This window comes from Peromyscus eremicus, chromosome X, assembly GCF_949786415.1.
Source record: "Peromyscus eremicus chromosome X, PerEre_H2_v1, whole genome shotgun sequence".
Lineage (NCBI taxonomy): Eukaryota > Metazoa > Chordata > Mammalia > Rodentia > Cricetidae > Peromyscus > Peromyscus eremicus.
Genome location: NC_081439.1, coordinates 127,035,071 through 127,059,153, shown reverse-complemented (window position 1 = coordinate 127,059,153; position 24,083 = coordinate 127,035,071). Strand labels below are relative to the sequence as shown.

General features: G+C 36.9%; 1 protein-coding gene across 1 annotated transcript in view; it reads right to left on the bottom strand.

Annotated features, from left to right (window-relative positions):
* The window catches only part of Aff2 (ALF transcription elongation factor 2), a 448,384-nt gene that overhangs the window by 167,762 nt on the left and 256,539 nt on the right, over window positions 1–24,083 (bottom strand). The window contains exons 6-7 of the mRNA XM_059251561.1: window positions 19,236–19,272; window positions 18,915–18,948 (exon numbers count right to left, since the gene is read on the bottom strand). Coding sequence (XP_059107544.1) covers window positions 18,915–18,948; window positions 19,236–19,272 — 71 coding nt within the window. The remainder of the gene's footprint in view (window positions 1–18,914; window positions 18,949–19,235; window positions 19,273–24,083) is intronic.

The following is a 24,083-nucleotide window of genomic DNA, read 5'->3' as shown; positions in this document are numbered from 1 at the left end:
AGGCATCTTCTGAGACCAGGACAATATGGCACCATCCCTGAAGTGGCCTTTGCAATCTGGAAAAGGCACAGTGCCTTTTTATTCAAAGACAGCTGAACAGGCAGTGGACTGATGACTTTTGATGTGCAGCAGCTGAAACAGTTATTCTTGAAGAGTAACTAAGCTCACACCTCTTAATAGTAGACTGGCATTTAAAAGAGGGATGTGGAGGAGAATGGGATGCTGAGACTAAGCCACACACACACAGCCAAGAAGAATGGACGGCTGAATTAAAAAAACATCAACAATTTCCAGAATTTAAAATCCTGAATCATGACATGACAATAGTGGAATTCATGTGTTTCTGGTACATGGACTGCTCTCACCCAATGTGAGGTTGAACTGTTAACCTTGTGTACATCCTACTTCACAAATGAGTCTGTCAGATACACTAAGCCTATAGGCTGAAGATGATGCCCTAACACTGTGGAGAAACCTCAGGTGACTGTCCAGGCAGCTGGCTGTTTCTGTTAACTCACGTTTTTTTTTTTTTTTTTTTTTTTTTGGAAGCTGCTTATGTGCACTTCCTGTTTTTATTTTTGTTAGGTAATATTTCCCTCTTGGGTCTCTGAGGGAGTTGAAGAGTAGGTAGTTATAGTTAAAGTTTAGACAGTTATCGTTTCCCTTGTCAAGAATTTTAGAAAAGAAACTCACTAAAGCTTAAGCATTTAAATTGAAAGATGTTACAAGATAGTTCTGTTAGTAATATAAGTTAGGATAGAAAGTGAATCAGGTACATTTTTTACTTACCAAAATAGGATAGATAATGAAATTATTTTCTTTGAAATTGTCAAATGCAAATGGACTAGACATTGTTTAGGTATTTATTGCTTATATATGTGATATACAGTTATTGTACTTTTGTATATGGTTTTTCTTATATTAGTTATAACTTTTTCCTTTTTTCTTTTTATTAAAATAGAAAAGTGGAAATGTGGTGATATTTTATTTGAACTGAAATGTGATTTTATTTGTATGTTAATAAATAAAGTTGCCTTGGTGTCAGAGCTAATAGCAAGCCATAGCAGAAGCCAGGTGGTGGTGGCACACACCTTTAATACCAATCATATGACAGGATGATCTCTGTGTGTTCAAAGATACAGCCAGCATGGAGATACACGCTTTTAATCTCAATACCAACCATAGAAGACCTGGAGGTTCATATAGACAGGAAGTGATGATGCCATGTGGTTGAGTTTACAACCAATGAGAAGGCAGAAAAGAAAGTCAATAAAAAGACAGATACACAGGAAGTAGGTCACTTTCTGAGGGGAAAGATGACAGTAGCAGTAAAAGGTAAGAAAGGGCTTTTAGTATCAGCTCTTAGCTACTGCTCTGACCTCTTGGGCTTTTAACTCTGCATTTGGCTCTGTGTTTCTTATTTAATAAGATTTACATCTACAATCCACTTTCACAGACTACTTGAATAAGGACTTGGGATAAGCCATGAACTTTGGCATTATGCAGAGACTGAACAACAAATGATATAGATAACTTTCCTAGAATTTGACAATTAATCCAAAATTTTTCTTTTCAGAATAAAGATACCTTTGCCCATAACAACCAGGAAGCAATTTTAAGTATAAGATGCCCACATTCCCAAAGAGGTGGTTTGGGGTGTGTAGTGGTTTTTGGTCTTTTAATGGGTTTTGGGTACGGGATAATTTTCATTGTTTAGGAGGGTTGGTTAAGGGTTAGGGTTAACAAGTTGTTGTTAATGGTTAGGAAAAGGGCTAAGCAAAGGAGATTAGACGTAAGGTTTTTGTTTGAAAAAAAATAGAAATGATAGAATAGAGGGTAGATTATTGAATCTATTCTGAAAAGTAAAGAGAAGATATAGATATGATATAGATAAAAAGATAATTATTGAATCTAATTTTAAAAGACAATTACTAGTTTTAAATACTTTACCTTGGATTGGATTTTTGTATATTGTATACAAATTATATATTGAGATTGAGATTGTTAGAAAATGCTGTACATATATTTCTAATCTTGTTCAAGATATTGTACTTATTCAGTTCATTTAACAATGTAATGCAATTTCCTAATCCTTGCATATTATTATTACCAACTATTGGCATATAAAGAAATGAAAGTTAGTGGTTAGACATTACAATCGAACTGGTAGTCATATTAGGTATGTTTCCAAGGTGGAGCAGATGTATTTTCAATAGACAGGTCATCTTCAAACCCTTCAGAGATCTACAGAATATGGCATTTAAAATGCTTTAATGACTTAATTTTTTTTCTTTTTTTATTACTGTGAGACATGTCAGCTCCTGGCAGCACTAATCTACTTCAGAGAAGATATAGGCATTGAAGAAGCTGTGTATGGAGTTAACTTTCATTGTGGAAAAAGTTAGCCACTGGACAACAAAGTGTTCTCAAATCGACTGCTGACAAACAGTACAAAATGGACAAACAGGATACGAAACAAAGGGCTACTGATTTTTTTGTTTGTTTTTTGGCTCATGACAGAGTTTATTTCAATGAATAACATACATAGCAAGTGTAGTAAGCTCGAATTTCTCCAGGTAAAACACTGAAGACAAATCCTTCACCTCACTGTGTAGACAGAAGGTCTTGTTCCCACTGTTCTGAACTCTTACTAGATGAGAATGAACATCATGATGGGTGTTGGATTATTTAACACATTTTTTTTCCATTTTATTATATAGGTTAGAACCACACTATATTTATATATGTGATATTTATACATTCTTATGATGTATAATTTGTTACTTGTTTTACAAAAGCAATTGTATGGTTTATTAGCATAAATACTTCTGGTTTATTACTCACTGGGATCTCATGAACACTTTTTTTTTTTTTTGCCTACATTCTAAATTCAGATCATGGATGTAACTTTGCTTTTCATTTTTCTTTATTAAGAAAATTTCTACTCAATCTACATACCACCCACACATCCCACCTCCTCCCTCCTCCCACCCCCCAGCCCTCCCTTCCAAGCCACCCCACATCCTCATATCTCCCAAATCAAAGTCTCCCACGGGCGTCAGCAGAGCCCGGCATACTGAGCCCAGGCAGGTCCAAGCCCCTCCCCACTTCACGTAGCTTGTGCAAAAAATCACACCATAGGCACAGGGCTCCCAAAAGCCTGCCCGTGCATCAGGGATGGATTCCAATCCCCCTGCCTGGGTACCCCCAAACAGTTTGAGCCAACAACTGTCTTCCTTGTCCAGAGGGCCTAGTCCAGTCACATGGGGGCTCCACAGCCACTAGTCTACAGTTCATAGGCTTCCACTAGTATGGCCAGTCATCTCTGCACATCTTCCCCTCATGATCTCAATATCCCCTACCTGCAGAATCCCTCCTCTCTCTCTCATCGATTGGATTCCCAGAGCTCAGCCTGGCGCCTGGCTGTGGATCTCTGCATCTGCCTCCATCAGTCACTGGACAAAGGCTCTGTGATGATGGTTGGGTATTCACTAGACTGGTCACCAGAGTAGACCAGTCCAGGCACCCTCTAGATAACTGCCAGCACTCCAAGGTGGGGTCATCCTTGTGGATTCCTGAGAGCCTCCCCAGCACCCTGCTTCTTCCTAGTCCCATGATGTCCTCATCTATCATGGTATGTCCCTTCCTGCCCTCCCACTCTCTCCCTGTTCCTGCTCAACCCTATGTTCTCATGCTCCACTTCTGAACCTCTGCCACGCCCCCCCCCCCGACTCCCAATGACTACTGATTCTTGTCAAGACAAGTGTTGTTGTGGCTTTAGCAACAGGAATCCTCTGAGGCCAGGACAATATGGCACCAACCCTGAAGTGTCCTTTCCAATCCCAAAAAGGTACAGTGCCCCTTTCTTGGAAGGCAACTGAACAGACAGTAAACCAATGGCTTCTGGTATGCAGTAGAATGACAGCTGAAACAGTTATTCTTGAAGAGTAACTAGGCTGATGGAGTCTAACCTCTCAATGTTAGACTAGCATTTAATAAAGGAGATAAAACCACCCACAAACTGAGAATAATGGGATGTGGAGAAGAACAGGATGCCAAGATGAAAAATCTTAATTTCCTTGATATCTGTTGTATGTAGATGTATGTTAACTTCAAGTTTCTACTCTGAAATTGTTTCTTTCTGACAGTAGAAATACACAGTAAACTCTTGTTATTGACATGTCAGAAAAGAAGAAAAAAGAAGGGAGGATAAGAGAAGGGAATAAGAAATATTAAAAAAAATGAAGAAGAATAGAGAGAGGAGATGGGCTAAAGCAATGATTCTTAAATTGTGGGTCACTTCCCTTTGAGAGTTGAACAACCTTTTCACAGGGGTAGCCTAAGACCATAAGAAACCGCAGATATTTATATTACAATTCATAACAGTAGCAAAATTACAGATATGAAGTAGCAATGAAAATAATTTTGAGTGGAGGTCACCACAACATGAGGAACTGTACTAAAGAGTCACAGCATCAGGAAGGTTGAGAACTACTGGTCTAAAGAAACAAAGACATGTTGCCATGGAACCATAGATGTATTCATAACTCATTGCAAAGTCCACCATGCCATGTTTTTCTTCATACAGAAATGTACAATGAAATCCCTAAAATTACCATTGTCTCAGTTTTTCATCATACCGAGAGGTAAGACACATTATATTTATTGGTTTATTTCTCTGACTTGGAGAACAGTCATGGGATTCAGGTCTTTATGCCACCAGGGGCATCAGTGACTGCTTGTCCTTTTGAACTGAAAGTCTGTCAAGGTGCTTCTCTGCATTGTACAACTGCCCAGATGCCTAGACACAGCAATCTGTGCTTTGACTGTAGCTGGCATTTATGTCCTAGGGTTAGTAATGCTTGTCTAGGATATACCTCCAGCTCTATCTTCTCTGACTCTGTTCACATCTTTCCTGTGCATCTTGACTTCCTGCCACCATGAATACTAAACAGCATGGTTCTTTCTGAATAGCATAAATTGAGCTAAAGTTGATTTAAATTTCTTGGAGAAGACAGCATTGCTTCAAATTGAAGCCAGTCATTTTCAATACTTAGAAAACTCCATCCATAAATAATCTTGTCTTTCCCTCCCTAATACCTATAAACACATTCTAATCAATTGACATATGTATTATTTTCATCAAGAGGCTATCCTTAAGAATTGTATGCCACCTTTTTAGTTTTCAAGTTTACAGCAGCAATGTACTTCTAAATTTCTTAGTGACTCTGTCAGAGTCTAAATTTGAAGGTACAGTTACCATAGTAACAACCTGAAATTTTAATCCACTGGTAAAGGGCAAGTCAGGTCATGTTTTAGGTCCTCTTCAATCTCAGAAATAAAAAGCACCATGAAAAAGGATGAAGATAAAAGCAGGCCCAACTCCAAATTCCATTTGTCTGACCATGAACTTGTATGAAGCATGCGATTTTTTGGGAAGTTTTCAGATTATTCCGCAAGTACTTGAAGCATTGTTACATTAATTATGTCCCAATGAATCATTATTTAAATATCAAGAAACATATAAGAAACTTGGAAAATATAACTGGGGTGTGGCACATGTCATTATAGATTTAAATCTGTTCTTCTCTGACAGTATTGTCATCTGATCCCTTGATTTCAATCACATTGACACAACAGTTGTGAAACACGATGTTAAACAGCAAAAAGAGCATTCAGCCATAAGTCAAACCACTTAAGACTGAGCAACTGCCAATACTACTAGCTGTGTCAACTTGGAAACCTCACTGAATCTACCTGAATATGACTCTCATTTCCAACAGGAGAGGGACCTTGAGAATAGTTGACTTCAAAGCCTGTGCATAGGTTCATCTGAAGACAATGCAGCCCATCAAAGAGTCTGAGTATTGTATCATCTCTGTTTTTTTATATGAAGAGACAAATGCTAAGAAAACACCCAGTGAATTCACCAGGTTATAGGACAGAGAACTTAAGAGAGTAGAAATTTGAGTAACTCCCACAAGTAGAGGGCTTACTGCTTAGCCTGGAAAATTTAGTAAAGTCCAATTGCAACAATTACAATCATTGCATAACACTAAACAACAGAAGTTAGTTAACTTGTAACATTATATGGGTAATCCAATATACCACAGCTTGTTTGAATTCTAAATTCAAGAATGTTAGAGTAAAATTTCACTTCCCTTAAGAAGTAATTCTGAGGTTTTGTTCAGCAAGTCATTTAATTTCTTTGAGGTGAAATTTCCTTCCCCATAAAACTGGTTAAATCATATCTACATCAGACTATTGTGAGGATGCAAGGTGATTAAATATGTGACCCTATTAAATGGCTTGACATAAAGAGCACCAGGCTGGCCTGACTTCCACATTAGTAGCTGCATTGATTGTGTAAACATGAAAGTTTGTTCGGATATTCCAGAGATCTGGAAAGACAATCGTGGGAGTGATACCGATTTGATTATGACAATATCTTTTAAGGTTGTGGTTAAGAAGAAATAGCCTATGTTTGTAAACTATTTGTCACAGTGCATGGAATTTACTAAGTAACTGGAAGAGTTAGCTATAATTATCCAAGCCCATGGGTGATACATAGTTCATTTTCTTTACTTTTATACTATATGATCTATGAAAATTACATCCAGGGAATTTAGAATGATCCTTCCAATATTCAGATAGCTTAGATAATTTCTAGATGTTGTAAATATAAAGTACTTTTAAGAATTTTTTTCTCTTTGAAAAACCTAAGGAATTCCACATAGTTATAATATTGAAGTATCTACTTTGGATTTTTGCAGAATCAAGTAAGTTCAAATGGGACTAGGAAAATTATAGTTCTTGAAATAATTACCTTCCACACCTCCTACTCATCTTTTCTTCCAACATCACTCTCTTTGGCACCCTGGTACCTTCACTAAGGACATCAGAGTGTAATAAAATGTTATTCGGGCAAGTTATGGGTGTAGATATTCCTGAGTTTGTCGCTCAATAGAGTTGGAATTTCCCCAGATCTCCTACCCTAACCATTATAAAAACCCTGTTAGATTGCTACTCAGGGTCTTTCCTGCTCAGCTGTTGCATCAGATGGATGGAGAGACCCATGTTTAAACTTGTAAATAAAAAAAACTCTGCTTTTGTACTTGGATTGGTCTTTTGGTGGTCTTTGGGGTACTCTGGGTACAACACAACCACCAAAAAAATGACAGGAATTAACAATCACTGGTCATTAATATCACTGGACTCAATTTGCCTATAAAAAGACACAGGCTAACATAATGGATATGAAAACAGGATCCATCCTTCTGCTGCATACAAGAAACACACCTCAACCTTAAAGACAGGCATTACCTTAGAGTAAAGGGTTGGGAAAAAAAAAAAACATTCCAATCAAATGGACCTAAGAAATAAGCTGGTGTAGCTATCCTAATATCTAACAAAATAGTCTTCAAACTAAAATCAATCAAAAGAGAAGAAGAAAGTCATTTCATATTCACCATAGTAAAAATCCATCAAGATGAAGTCTCACTTCTGAACATTTCTGCCTCAAATACAAGAGCACCTACATTTGTAAAAGAAATGTTACTAAAGCTCAAATCACACATCAAACCCCACACACTAATAATGGGAGACTTCAATACCTTTCTCTCACCACTGGACAGGTCTGCCAGACAGAAATTTAACAGAGAAATAAGGGAAAAAACAGATATTATGACCCAAATGGACCTAACAGACATCTCTAGAACATTTCACCCAAACACAAAAAATGTACATTCTTTTCAGCACCCCATGAAACCTTCTCCAAAACTGACCACTTACTCGGTAACAAAACAAATGTCAACAAGTACAAAATAATTGGAATAGCCTCCTGTATCTTATCAGACTACCATGGCTTAAAGTCAGAATTCAACAACAACACAAAATGTAGAAAGCCTACAAACACATGGAAACTGAACAATGCTCAACTGAATCACCCCTGTGTCAAGGAAGGAATAAAGAAAGAAATTAAAGACTCCCTAGAATTCAATGAAAATGAAAGCACAACATGCTCAAACTTATGGGACACTATAAAAGCAGTGCTTAAGAGGAAAGTTCATAGCACTAAGTCCCTACATAAAAAAAAAATTGGAGAAATCTTACCCTACCAACTTAACAGTACACCTGAAAGCTCTAGAACAAAAAGAAGTAAACAAACTGAGGAGGAATAGATGACAGGAAATAATCAAACTGAGGGCTGAAATCAAATAAAGTAGAAACAAAGAGAACAATACAAAGAATCAATGAAACAAAGAGTTGGTTCTTTGAGAAAAATCAACAAAATAGTCAAATTCTTATCCAAACTAACCAAAAAGAAGAGAGAATATCCAAATTAACAAAATCAGAAATGAAAAGAGGGACATAATAACAGACACTGAGGAAATCCAGAGGGTCATTAGGTCATACTTGAAAAACCTATACTCCACAAAATTTGAAAATCTAAAATAAAAGGACAAGTTCTTGGATAGGTACCACATACCAAAATTAAATCAAGATCAGATAAACCATTTAAATAGACATATAACCCCTAAGGAAGTAGAAGTAGTCATTAAAGGTCTCCCAACCAAAATAATAAAATAAAATAAAATAAAATAAAATAAAAAAGTACCACAGCCCAGATTGTTTCAGCACAGAATTTCATCAGAATTTGAAAGAAGAGCTAATACCAATGTTCTGGAAATTATTCTGAACAATAGAAACAGAAGGAACATTGCCAAACTCTTTTTACGAGGCTACAGTTACCCTGATACCCAATCCACATAAAGATGTAACTAGGAAAGAGAATTGCAGACCAATCTCCCTCATGAACATTGATGCAAAAATTCTCAATAAAATACTAGCAAACTGAATCTAAGAACACATCAAAAAAAAAATAATCCACCATAATCAAGTAGGTTTCATCCCAGAGATGCAGGGATGATTCAACATACAAAAATCTGTCAATGTAATACAGCATATAAACAAACTGAAAGAAAAAAAAAACATGGTCATCTCATAGAATGCTGAAAAAGCCTTTGACAAAATCCAACATCCCCTCATGATAAAGGTCTTGGAGAGATCAGGGATAAAAGAAACAATCTTAAAAACAATAAAGGCAATTTACAGCAAGTCAACAGCCAACATCAAACTAAATGGTGAGAAACTCAGTGATTCCACTAAGATCAGGAACAAGACAAGGTTGTCCACTCTCTCCATACCTATTCAATATGGTACTTGAAGTTCTACCTAGAGCAATAAGACAACAAAAGGAAATCAAGGAGATACAAATTGGAAAGGAAGAAGTCAAAATTTAACTGTTTGCAGATGATATGATAGTATACATAAGTGACCCTCAAATTTCTACCAAGGAACTCCTACGGCTGTTAAACACCTTCAGTAATGTGGCAGGATACAAGATTAACTCAAAAAAATCAGTAGCCCTCCTATATACAAATGATAAATGGGCTGAGAAAGAAATTAGAGAAACATCACCCTTTACAATAGTCAAACATAATATAAAATATCTAGTGGTAACTCTAACCAAACAAGTGAAAGACATGTATGACAAGAACTTTAAGTCTTTGAAGAAAGAAATTGAAGAAGATATCAGAAAATGGAAAGATCTCCCATGTTCTAAGATAGGTAGGATCAACATAGTAAAAATTTGGCAATCTTACCAAAAGCAATCTACAGATTTAATTCTTCACAGACCTTGAAAGAATAACACTCTACTTCATATGGAAAAACAAGAAACTCATGATACACAAAGCAATTCTATACAATGAAGGAACTTCTGGAGGCATCACCATTCCTGACTTCAAGCTCTACTATAGAGCTATAATAGTAAAAACAGCTCAGTATTGGCATAAAAACAGACACATTGAAAAATGTAATCAAATCAAAGACCTTGACATTAATTCACACACCTATAAACAGCATGTTTTTGACAAAGAAGCCAAAATTATACAATGAAAAAAAAAGAAAGCATCTTCAACAAATGGTACTGGCATAACTGAATGTCAAAATGCAAAAGATTGCAAATAGATCCATATCTATTGCCATGCACAAAATTCAAGTCCAAGTAGATCAAAGACCTCAACATAAATCCAGTTACACTGAACCTGATGGAAGAGAAAGTGGGAAGTAGTCTTGAATGCATTGGCACAGGAGACCACTTCCTAAATATAACACCAGTAGCACAGACACAGAGAACAACAATTAATAAATGGGACCTCCTGAAAACTGAGACACTTCTGTAAGGCGAAGGACACTGTCAATAAGACAAAAAGGCAGTCTACAGAATGGGAAAAGATTTTTACCAACCTCACATCTGATAGAGGGCTGATCTCCAAAATATATAAAGAACTCAAGAAACTAGACAGCAAAAATCAAATAATCTAATTAAAAAATAGGCTATAGAGCTAAACAGAGAATTCTCAACAGAAGAATCTCAAATGGCCAAAAGTCATTTAAGGAAATGTTCAACATCCTTAGCCATCAGGGAAATGTGAATCAAAACAACTCTGAGATACCATCTTATACCTGTCACAATGGTTAAGATAAAAAACACAGATGACAGCTTATTTTGGAGAGGATGTAGAGAAAGGGGAACAATCCTCCACTGCTGGTGGGAATGCAATCTTGTACAGCCACTCTGGAAATCAGTATGGACTTATCTCAGTAAATTGGGAATCTATCTTCCTCAAGACCCAGCAATACCACTCTTGGGCATATACCCAAAAGATGGTCAACCACACAACAAGGACATTTTCTCAACTATGTTCATAGCAGGCATTATTAGTAATAGCCAGAACCTGGAAACAACCTAGATGCCCCTCAACCAAAGAATGAGTAAGGAAAATGTGGTACATTTACATAATGGAGTATTACCCAGGGGTAAAAAAACAATATCATCATGAAATTTGTAGGCAAATGGATGGAACTAGAAAAAAAATCATCCTGAGTGAGGTAACCCAGACCCAGAAAGACAAACAAAGTATGTACTCACTTAAAAGTGAATATTAGACACAAAGCAAAGGATAACCAGGCTATATTCCACAATCCTAGAGAAGTTTGGTAAAGAGGAGGACCCTAGGAGGACACACATGAATCAACCCAGAAAAGGGAACGGTTTAAGATCTCCTGGGTAAACTGGGAGGGGGAGTAAAGGGGAGTAAGGGGAGGGGATGGGTGGTGGGAACATGAAAGTTTGAGATGGCCGAGTTGGGGGAGGAGTGGGGAGGGAGAGCAATGAAAGAAATATCTTGACAGAATGAACCACTAAGGGGTTAGGGAGAAATCTGGAGCTAGAGAAATCCACAGGATCCCACAAGGATGTCCCCAGTTAAGACTCTTAGCAATGGTGGAGAGGGTCCTTGGACTAGCCTTCCCCTGCACTCGGATTGGTGTCTACACTAATTGTCATCATAAAACCTACATCCAATGACTGATGTAAGCAAAGCACTTGGCCAAGATCCTAGAGTTTAGCTGAATAGAGGGAGGAAGAATTATAAGAGCAAGGGGGGTCAGAATCGTGATGGGAAATACTGCAGAATTAGCTGACCCAAGCTAGTGGGAGCTCATGGACTGACAGCTGGTAGCCTGTCAGCTGGTAGCCTGCATGGGACCAAACTAGGCCCCCTGAATGTGGGTCAAAGTTGTGTGGCTTGATGTGTTTGTGGGTCCCCTGACAATGGAACCAGGACTTATCCCAGGTATACAAACTGGCTTTTTAGAGCCCATTCTCTATAGTGTAGTGCCTTAATCAGCCTTGATACGAGGAGGAAGATGCTGTGGGATAATGCTTTTGTACACTGGTTTAATAAAATGCTAATTGTCCAGGCAGGAAGTATAGGAGGGATAAGCAGACAAAGAGAATTCTGGGAAGAGGAAGGCTGAATCAGGAGACACCAGCCTGCTGTCCAGGGAGCAACATGTAATGGCACAGAGGTAAAGCCATGGAAAATGTGGCAATTTATAAATGAACAGAAATGGTCTGAGCTTAACTGTAGTAGACTGTCATTGGTAGGCCTGAGCTAATGGCTGAGCAGTTTTAATTAATATAAGCCTCTGTGTGTTTACTTGGGTCTGAGAGGTTACAGGACCAGAAATTTTGTAAGTGGCTGTGGAACTTTGATGCTGGGCAAGCACAGGAAAACTTCAGCTACAAGGTCCGGCCCCAACTTTGTATGACAGCCTGTGTTGACTACCTAAGGGAGGCCTTGCCCTCTCTGAGGAGGGGATGGGATGGGATGGGGGTAGGTGTGGGGGAGTGGGAGAAGGGGAGGGAAGCAGAACAGGGAATAGTATGTTAAAGGAAAGAAACCTTTTTTTAAACTAAAAAAGAAAGAAAAATAAAAGAGTGAACGGGGAGGCCTAGCGTATACTAGATACTCCATAAGTATGAATTAGTTGTGTTAATGTTGTCTAAGTTTACTGAGACTATGTGTTTCTTGAGAGAAAGATGGGCAACATTTACCCTAAGTTACAGTGCCTGACCCAGAGATTTACACATGGTAGGGACTGAACACATATTTGTTGAAAGAAATGAAAGTCTTAATGGGTGGATGGATGAATGACTGAATGAATTTAGATATGGATCCAAATCAAATAGAAGATGCACCCAATTTTTCCCAAAGACAGAGAAAAAACTTTTTTCTAATTATAAAGGTCCTTCAAAATGCATCTAAAATATTTGAATGCTAAGATAGTGTTGAACTTATGAATAGCACCCCCAAAATCAAACATGATCTTTCAGCTACATTATGTGAGTAAATGATGTGTGATGGTGAAAGTAGAAATCTCCAGCTCCTTTTAAATGAGCCTTGGCACCTATCAAGCCACAACAGCTTCAGCATGTCTTGATGTGAACCTTCCAAATGCTGATATTGTTTGTTGAAACATTAGCCAATATAAACAACCCTCAGTATAAAATCCTCTTAATGTCTGATTACTCCTCTTAAGGACCTTATGTTGCTTCATTTCAAACTGTGAATTACCTTCAATTCACAGCTTGAACAGACTGCCAAATTTTGTTTTCTCTGTTCCCAGGTGGCTGACCTGATGCAGTGGAGAACTCCCAAAAATATATTAAGTCCTTTGGAAAAGTTGGCATGATGTGAGACATGGGGCATACAAGAGAGGTTAAAAGCAAGTATTGGCATGATTCTTTAGCTCAAAAATCAGAATGGCTGCAACTACTGCAAGTCACTACAATTACCAGCTTTTCAGGAAATTAAGTTCTTGTGTTAACTCAAAGTGATTATTAGCATTTCTGAATTGTAAGTACCAAATTCTATATTTTGATTAAGGAATAATCTGACTAAGAAAATAGCATTTTCCTGCTACATCACATAGCCAGTTTGCTACCAAAATTACATCCAAGTAGCAGACCAAACATCTACTTAGGAAAGAATATCTGAAATTGCTAGAGAATGTGGGTTATTGTTGTGCAACAAGACAGAGAAGTTCATAAATCGCAAATAAAATTCTCAAAGGAAACATTTTTGATGATGAAAGTTTTGACAGAAGGATGGCCATGCCTATAATGAATGTGAGGAATATTTTGTTGTTGTGAAATTGGTGAAAATTCATTTACAAAATAATGTTTTCTTTCTACTGGTTATAGCATTCTGGAAAACACAGTCTCATAAACTTGCTATTCTCTATGGTAATGAAATCTTTCTAATATTTAGAGGAAGTTTAGAGATGATGATATGATGATAGTTGAGTTAAATAAAGCAATTTTTATCCAGTTTTGTATCTTACAAAGCAGAGAGGTATGATTTCTTGTAGGGCCCATCCCTATCAACCAGCTCTCTCTCTCTCTCTCTCTCTCTCTCTCTCTCTCTCTCTCTCTCTCTCTCTCTCTCTCTCTCTCTCCTCTTCCAATCTCTTCCTTTCCTTTATTTTTTTTTTTAAATTTTCTTTTTGACAGAGTCTCATTTGACCCAGGCTGGCTTCAAACCTCAAACACTTGATCCTCTTGTTTTTACACTCCAAGTTCTAGGATTAAAAGCATGTACCAACAAGCCTGGACAAAAGGCCACATTTGCAGTATCTAATTCCTGAAGCCATCAGGAATGTAAAATGGAAGCCTTGTGGGAAGTGAGAAAGATTTAAACACACAAGGCTCTTAGCCTACATTGTAAAAGAGAAGGCTTGTGGGAAGTGAGAAAAATTTAAACACACAAAGCTCTTAGCCTACATTGAAATGATTTTAACTGAAAACAGTGTTAATTGAATAGCCCTTTGTAGCCCAAATTTCCCTTTAAGATAAGGATGCATGATTAATTTATCTTCCAAGTGGACTACATAAGCTTTAGGGATAGAGATTGTATTATAGCTTCAGGATGACTGATAAGATCATCAGGACAGGTATGTGCAGTGGTATTTGCTCCTCCCCTGATCTTGGACTATATGGCCCAAAGGAGGTGGTGTTTTCCACCATTGCTTGACCTTTATGTCTAAAGTAGTGGCTGGCTCTGTCTCTGATCCTCATGCAAGGAAGATGAGTGTGGTGATATATTGTGTACCCTAATAAACTTGCCTGAGGATCAGAGGACAGAGCCAGCCACTAGATTAGACATAGAGGTCAGGCAATGGTGGGAAGCATTGCCTCCTTTGGGCAGTATAGCCCAAGGTCATGGGTGGAGCAAGTACTACTACAGGTATGCTCAAAAGCACAATGGTTATTATTTGAGATTTCTGCCCTTCATGTCGTAGCTTCCTTTCTTACTACCTAGAATTCGATGTATGCATTTGTTCATACAAATAAGCATATTAACTACACATATGGAAACTATGGCTGGACACAGTAAATCTGACTTCAAATAGCCTGTCATCAATTCTCTGGATTCATGCTTATTGTTTTCAAACACACAGTCAATACTTTAAGTAGAGGTACTAGTTTTATGGCAGGGAAAAAAATCATCATGATTACATCTAACTTTACATTGGGGGTTGTATGGAAACTATTCAGACATTCTCAACAGCATGTCTTAAAACCCAGAGTTGCTTGGATAAGAGTGTTTCTGGTTTCCAACTGGACAGAGTCCAAATGCTAATGACCAAGTTTAACAAAGGAACTTAATATCTAGAGTTGCCATCTTCTCAACAGTGCTCATAAACAACTTAGTTCAAAGGCTAACTGAATGGACACTTATGGGTTCATGGAAGCTATCTAGAATTATTCTCAGGGCAATTGAATATATTTCATTTGTTGTTGTTGTTATTTTTAAATGCTTCACAAAGCTCAAATATAAAGAGGCAAGTAAAAATGTAGTGGCAAGTACTTGATGATTATATTATGATCAATTTGATGAGGCCATTCAAAAAATATCCAAGTTTTTTTTCTATTGGCCCTTAAGGGGTTCCTTAACAATCTACAAAGCAACATGATATCTTGTGTGTCCACTGAGAGCCTGAATCTAGTAGGTGATGTATACAGAATGAATATGATATTTGTATCCAAATATACAGCTGTATATTCCTGAAAAAAATAATTTGACCTTCTAACACTAATGCTTTTACATATTTGAGAAACAAAGGCAATTTATGGAGATTAGAAACTATTGTATTTAGGAGATTTGAGTAAGGGCATTTTAAAGATTATAATATAACTCAGACTCACAGAGGCTGAGGACTGGCAGTGGGGGCAGCAGACCACTGGGATTTCAATCCTCTAGAAAGTATTAAGAATTAAAGTTAAATACACTTTAATGTAGTTTAATTACTAAAGAGTATGTTTACATCTGCAGTCTAAAAAGCTTTTATGGGGTTACTCATATGTATATACACATTTGCTCATTAAGTTGCTGAATTTCCTTTTAGGGACTCTGTGTACTTTAAAATAAAGATAAATTACCGTGTGACTTAAACTTGCATATTTGACATTCAGTGTTTTTCCCCAAATACCCTGACTGAGGTAGAGTAGAGGCTTCTAAATTCACCCAGTCAAATTTTCATGTCTCAATGGGAGGCAGTAGAAGTACTATATGTCAACAAAGTAGAGCAAAGGAGTTGGAAAATACCCACTTCTCTAGAAGGCCAGTTAAGTTCTGGGGTTTGCTCATGAAAAGAGCATCAAATGTCAAGAACAAATAGGGAGCCTGGGTAGTTGCATGCTACCCATTGAGGTATGTGATCACAGGCTTGGTGCCCATGCATGCAATGCTTATAAACAATCCACACTTGAATGGAAGATCTGCAATTTGTCAAGCAGAGAAAGCAAACCAAGCTGAGCAAAATGAATAGATGATTTCAGCAATTAAGGGATCCAATTTTCTAAGGCTCTAACCTCTCTCCACTGTACTAAGCAGTAGGCCACGTGTCTTAGAAATTTGCTGGCCCTGAGTACTTTTTACCATTTCAAATATTGGCAGTTGTTCTACACTCAGAATGTTCTTAATCACCTTCAGGATTACCCTGTGAAATGGAAAATCCTAGAAGTTGGCTTAAAAATATACCACAATAAAGTATGAGAAAATAATAATAATGACTGAGCTGATAAGAATTTAAAGGCTAAAATAAAAATGATTTTATTACAACTGTGACCTTCCTTGTTTTAAACTCATATCTTGCCAAAAGAAGTATTGCAATTATTGGAAGTATTGCAATTACAGACTGATGGACAATACTTGGAAGAGGTTCATTCATAAAACACACTTAGTACCCTCAAGTCTTGTTGACTCTTTTTACAGAGAATTTTAGTCTTATCATCTGTACTATACCCTGTGCAGTAAAATGCTACTCTCTGAAATGCAGCCTCCAATTTTAAGTGAGTTTCCTTGTGTTAGGTTTATACTACTAAAATATTTCAATATATGTCATATTTCACAATGGAATTCTAACATACATGCTTTAGGAGTAAGATCATTTTGTCATTAAAATACAATTTTATATTCTTCCTTGTTTGCAAACCTGCATTGTCTTCCCAAATTTGTTCTTATGTATCTTATTATTTTTAGTAGGAAAATGGTAATGTAGGAGTGCCAATTTGGAAATAAGATCTATGATTCATTCAGAACAAAAGAGCAGTTCATATGATGAATGTTCAGAGATTATTTTGATTTCTGCATTTCCATTAGTGTGGCCATTACATCAAAAAAAATAAAAAAAAAAGATTTTCTTATTCTTCTTCCTTGTTTTGTCTTGTGCTTTAAAGTTGAGGACTCTTGGTTGTTAAAGTTGAGCTTTTCATTACAAGGTACTGGTCAGTTCCAAAAACAAGGCAAGATGACAACAACAACAACAAGGATTAGTGATCAGGTCAGGGCTTTGAGATTTAATTACTACATTGAAACAAGAATATGGAATGGAAGCACCATTGACTATATCAGTGTCTCAGTCTATTTGGAGTCATTCCCAGTTGTTTTATGCAGTTAGTTATTCATGATCTTCCAAAAGGTGAGCAATTCACTTCAAGTGTTTCATTAGGCAACTTGTGTGTCATAAATTATTTCATTTTCAAAAATTTCAAGCACATACTATTATTTCCATTTTCTATTATTAGAAAGGAAAGAAGTTATGACAGAAATACTCCATTGATATACTCTTGGGTAAATGGATATTTTAAAAAAATCTACCATCGTTAATATGAGGAAATTGGTTTTCTATAAACCTCTCCTCTGGTTGATATTAATAAAAAATGAAGACAGTGCAGAGTGAATTGCAAGGCTCTGACTTTTAAACTTTGATCTGGTACAATGTCATCTTTTTCTCAGTCTTCCTGACTGTCCTTGTTTGGCTGTAACATACAGATGACAGATGATCTGCGAACAGTGGTGTCTTTGGCTAACTGGCTATCAAGCCACATTATCTTTCATGTCCATTCTTTGCCCTTCTTAGTAGCTGGAGCTGGCTACTGTTTAGCTACAGACATTGAAGTTACATGAAATTTAATACCTCATCAAAATGTGGGAAACCAATATCTAGATTTTTTTTCACTGAAGTCACAGTTGTTTTGAGGAATTGACCATGACTGTGTCTATATCATTAGAGAGTCAATTACTAATCACATTCATTTTTACTCTTCTTGCTAATCACAGGTACTTTAGTATAAATGATTGTATCTACTCAAAATATATATTTATCATCCTTCCTCAGGAAATGACAGCACTAGGAGGTGGGACTTTTGCTGTGGGATGGTCTGTATGTCAAATTGCTCTGATTGGTCAATAAATAAAACACTGATTGGCCAGTGACTAGGCAGGAAGTATAGGTGGGACTAACAGAGAGGAGAAAAGAAAGAACAGGAAGGCAGAAGGAGTCACTGCCAGCTGCCACCATGACAAGCAGTGTGTGAAGATGCCAGTAAGCCACAAGCCAGGTGGCAAAGTATAGATTTATGGAAATGGATTAATTTAAGCTATAAGAACATTTAGCAAGAAGCCTGCCATGGCCATACAGTTTGTAAGTAATATAAGTGTCTGTGTGTTTATTTTATAAGTGGGCTGTCCGACTGCCCGGGCTTGGCGGACCTGGAGAGAAAACTCCAGCTACAGACTTTGGAGAGAGAATTCTGTCATGGTGAGACTTCATGAATGGAATTTGTATCTTTACAAGAGCCACTGCAGAAGGAACTCTTGCCACTTCTACCATATGAGCTTAGAGTGAAAATACATCTGTCTCAGCAGATACCATTTCTACTGGTCACTTTACCTCTGACTTCCTAGAATCTAGAACTATTATAAACCCATGTCTCCTATTGATAAACTTCTCAGCTTATGGTATATATGTTACAGCAGCTGAAACATACTAAGGTAATGAGAATTTGATTAACGCCCACTAGTGTGAACCTGGGAGTAAAAGGTTCATAGTCTCAAAGAAGAAACCAACCACAAAGGAGAAGTAGCTCAGCACTGTGGTGCTGACTGTGCCAAAATGCCCAAAAGAGGCCAAATACTCACGATTTCAATGATACTGACTTTGTAGAAGCTCTGCTGGTTGGGTCATTCCACTCTGAATAGAAAGGACACAATTACTTTTCATGCTTCTGTTGTAAATGAGTATTCAAAATTAAATTACTTTCTAAACATGCAGCCTTCCTGGATAACTTCACAGCCTTCTGTCATAATAATAGATGAAAAAGAGGAACTAGAATGGTAAATCACCAAGTAACCTTTTTGTTATCATTATTCTTTCTTGTTTTAATGACATTGAGCAGAAAAGAGGAAAAAGTAAGGGAAGTGAGAATATGGTGAATGGCATAAGAAGGAATTGAAAAAATAAAAACAAAAGCCACTTACTTTGTAAGGTAAATCCTGGAGTCAGATGCTGAGATTCCTGTAAGGAAGAACATACAATACAGACATCACTAAAATGGTATGGGGGTGAGGGGAGTTATCTGTTATTGCTAAGGATATAATCTTACTAATGCTTGTAAGTAAGAAATCACTGTTAACAATTATATTAGTTAAACTTCTGTGTGTAGCTGTATTTGTACCTACTAACAAAGGCTGCTGCCACAAAATAAAAAAAAAGTCACCTTATTATAATTAAAAGTAAGGATCATGTCTATTTGGACCTGTGTCCCACATGAGAACAAATGATCCATATGTGTAAAATTCAAGTGTATAATTTATCACTTAGCTAGGCAATGATGCCTCTAAGAAAATCATGGGTACTTGGTTCAATTAAACACATGATCATAGATTTGGTAAAAGTGTAAACATGATTGTAATTAATAAATATGTCAAGTTTCTCCCGTGGTTAAAAAAAAAATTAAATGTGTAAGTTTTAACTAAGTTCAACCAAGATATTCATAAAACTTTATTACAAGCCTGTTGAGGTATAGGAAGTAATTTGAAATGTTAGTAGACTATATTATTTAAAGGATTTAGATTTTATTTGAAAATCACCCTACACAAAATTCCTTCACTGTTTTGAGAAACCTAGATTTGCACTTATGAGTCTTGCTGGGAGTGTGGCACACCTGTGCAGATGTTGACAAATTTGGCAGGATAAAACATTATAGTAATGCTCAGGAGCGGTTTGAAAGAGAATGTCCCCTATGGTTTCTGACACTTAGTTGGTGGTGCTGCTTAGGGTAGGTTTAGGAGGTCTGTGGCCTTGCTGGAGGAAGTATGTTACTGGGGGTGGACTTTGAGGTTTCAAGTCCATGTGCTATTACCAGTTCACTCTTTTAATGTTGGAGCTAAGAGCTCTCTCATCATTCATACCTTCCTGCTGCCATACTTCCCTGCCATAATGGTGATGGATTTTTATCCCTCTGGAACCATAAGCCCAAATAGACCCTTCCTTCTGTAAGTTGCCTTGGTCATGATATTTTATCACAGAAATAGAAAAGTAACAAATACATAAAGTCATACACCGCAGGGCAGTGGTGGCGCACGCCTTTAATCCCAGCACTTGGGAGGCAGAGCCAGGCGGATCTCTGTGAGTTCGAGGCCAGCCTGGGCTACCAAGTGAGTCCCAGGAAAGGCGCAAAGCTACACAGAGAAACCCTGTCTTGAAAAACAAAAAAAAAAATAAAAAATAAAAATAAAGTCATACACAGTAGTGGGGACTCAGTAGAGAACTTCAAGGACTACAGAACAAAATCAGAGGCAGTTAACTCAAGCAAAGTCCTGAGTTCCATCACTATCACTACAAAGAAAGTAAATATAAAATTGGCTTTATCAGAGTCATTGTTATTCAATAGGGTAAATCTTATATTACAGAGAAGGAAAATGATCACAGCATAATTTGTATGTAAAAAAAATAAACAAAGAACCATAGGACTGGGCTGTGCTTTATCTTTTCAGTCTATTTATTGTACCTGTTTCATAAGAAGTTTGACTTTTGTGATGATCACTACTGAAAACTACAATTAACTCAGCAACTAGTAGGAAATCCCTCTCAGCTGAAGATTATCAGTAGTCCATGTATAAAGTTTACTGCTCAAAGGCTTCTAAAACTGATAGAGACCTGCCTTTTAAATATTTTTGTTTGGTACTGTAAACCTTGACAAAACCCCATGGGCTAGGAAGATTATTGGCCATAGGACAGGGCTCACTATTATTTATTTAAACTGATATAACACTAAATCAGATTCTAAATAATTATGATTATACACACAGACAAATGCCATCCCCACTCATCTTTAATTATTGAAGCTTATATTTGCAATGAATGGAGGTGCATACAGTGTCATGGCTGCCCAAGATATTGAGAATAAGTGACAGTTGAATATTCAGCCTTAAACAAGACATTTATGCCACCCTCTCAAAGGTACATGGAACACTGCAGAAGAGAATGAAATACTGTAAGAGCCAGAAGATAGGGAGAAAGACTGTGAAATGCTATCTTCAAGACACAACACAGTCATTGCAAACACAGTCTCACATCAGCTATGGTTGCCTGCACTGGCCTGCACAAGACAGGTCTGTCAAAAGCCAATTGTGGATTGAGAAAGGGCTCATGGAACCCTACATTCCCTGCTTAAGTATTGGCAACTGATGGATTCTAGGGGAGGGATAGCCATTGCCTTCACTTGTAAATCAAACAATGAACCAACAAGGATCCAAGGAATAACTCTTAAACCTGTGACTACACATTGGTTTTTGGTTATGATCACTGGGTCACAAACAGAAAAGGCATGAATGTAGGAAAAGGATCTGTAGGGAGGAGAGTGCATTTGACAGATGTGGAAGGAAGATAAAAGAGTTGAGGGCTGGTGAGAGTAAGTAAAATGCACTATATACACATACACATGAAATTGTCAAAAGCCAATTTAACCAATAGAAAGGAAAAAATAATGGAACAAAGAGCTAGAAATTGTGTTACTTGTACTGATCACAGGTTTTATCATTACATTTTAATACATATATACCATTGTATCTTTCTCATATTTACCTCCTCACCACTGTCTTTTGTCTCTCTGTCACTAAAGCACTAACTGCCTTTTGATGAAAGGTCTCTAAAATGTTGAACAATCAGATCCTATCCCTTAGGAAATTACAGCTGGCAAGGAAGGGAATTTGTTTGTAGAGGTCATATCACTGGTAAGGATCAATGAGATATGAAAATTAACAGCACAGGGAAAATGGCATAGCAAAGTCAGAACTTAAAGAAAGTACACAAGTCTATGGCCATTTAATGGGGAAGAAAACATTCTTCTTATCTGTCTTCTTATCCCTTGAGGGCACAGTTATAGCATACTGTACTATTACAGCACAATACAATAATTGATGCTGATAATAGTATCAAATTTATGAAGAAACACTAAACAATGTTCAATATAACCTTCTAAAAATGGCAGAAAAATATTAATTATATTTCAAAATAATTTCCAACAAGTGGATTCTCTGAAATTACCCAAGAATTTCAATTATCAAGAATGTCTTTCTTAGATATACAAAAATGAGTTGCTAACAATTTGCATCAGCTTAAGTTTAAACAGTTATTTCTATCTACTCTTTCTCTAAAGGATTTTATTACAAAGATGCAGGGCAAGTTTAGACTTGTATACCTTCAGTAAATTAAACACAGGTTCCAAAGTCAATCAAAACAAACATCTGATAGGAGAATAAAACACACAGTCCTTGTATTTGTTCTGTCAACTTGTTTTTAAAATGGTCTTTATACTCAAATAGTTGTTTCAGTGCACCAATGTAGTGATGCATGAAGCAAATAGGAGGATGAAGTCATTCTGCAATTTTACATAATTGATATTACACATATTCTTGACATTGATTTTAATGCTAATCTGGATAAATCATTTTTAGACAAGATATACAAATAAAGAAAATACTTTTATATGCTGTCAAAGTCGCTGTACATAAATATACAACCATAAATGTATATATCATGGTTCTGGAAAAATCTATGTTCATGCAATAATTGTTATTGCATATAGTATTAAAAAAATGTCACCAGACATGAAACTCAGTATTTCATGCATAGAAATATCATATACACCAGTTAATAATGAGGCCAATCTATATTTGCAAATTCATGTAAGGCTCTTTTAAATAACCACCTGAATGACAATCACGTGATCAGATGCACCTAGATTTTAGAGTGTCAGCTAATTTTTCCCTTAAAGGGCTATATAATAAATATTATAGGTTTTTTGAAACATATGGTCTTTGTCATCATCCCTCAGCTCTGCCATTATAGTGTAAATGGCTGTTCCTGTGTTCCAAAAATGACTGATTCATAGACATATTACTAACAATAATGTGTTATTTTTCTTTTGATTTTATTTAGCATTTTAAGATGCAAAGACCCAAGGGATCCAGTGCCATCTCTGTTCTAGAGTCGACTTGCCGGTCCCCACCTACTACCAAGGATATTGTTGCTCTCTTGGTTCTACTTGGAATAAGTTTATTCCCTTCTTTGTGGGGATTTACATTCTCTATAAGAAATGGAGTATTTTAAGTTTGTGATTGCTAAGCACACTTAAACTGAGAATTTTTAACTGTGTTTGTCTTTGTAAGTTTATAGATTCATAAATCACTTGACTTGAAAAATTACACACAGACGGGGGGAAAGAGAGAGAGAGAGAGAGAGAGAGAGAGAGAGAGAGAGAGAGAGAGAGAGAGAGAGAAACACCCTGGTACAGATGAAGAAAATGAAGCTTAGAGGAAGTTAAAAATGATTAAGCAGCATCAAATGGAGGAGTTAGATTAAACACATCCAAGACTGTAGTTCTCTTCTCTGGATGGGTTCTGTCATAGCCTTTCTTTTTTGGATAGGTTCTTAGAGGGTGATATCACCCAGTTCTGGTACAAGCACAGAAAAAAGGGCAATCAGCCATCTTCAGCATATTGAATGGACACAGCCACTGTTCAGAAGATATTCTTTGAAATAGGGCATCTGTAATATGAAATAGTTTGACCCTGGTCTCTGAACATCTAGATCTCCAAACTAGTTTTCTAAATTTATTAACGGGAGCTCTGAAGCACCTTACTTAATGACTATGCCCCTCAGTTTTCTTCTCTGTAAATTACACATGATCAAGTTATCAGCATCTCTGGGTTGTGGTGGTGAGGGTTGAATTATTTATTCTATATGAAATACTTACAATGAGTTGAGACTACAAAAAAGGATGGAAAGCCCAGTATAACTTGTGGGGAATGGGAGCATAGGTG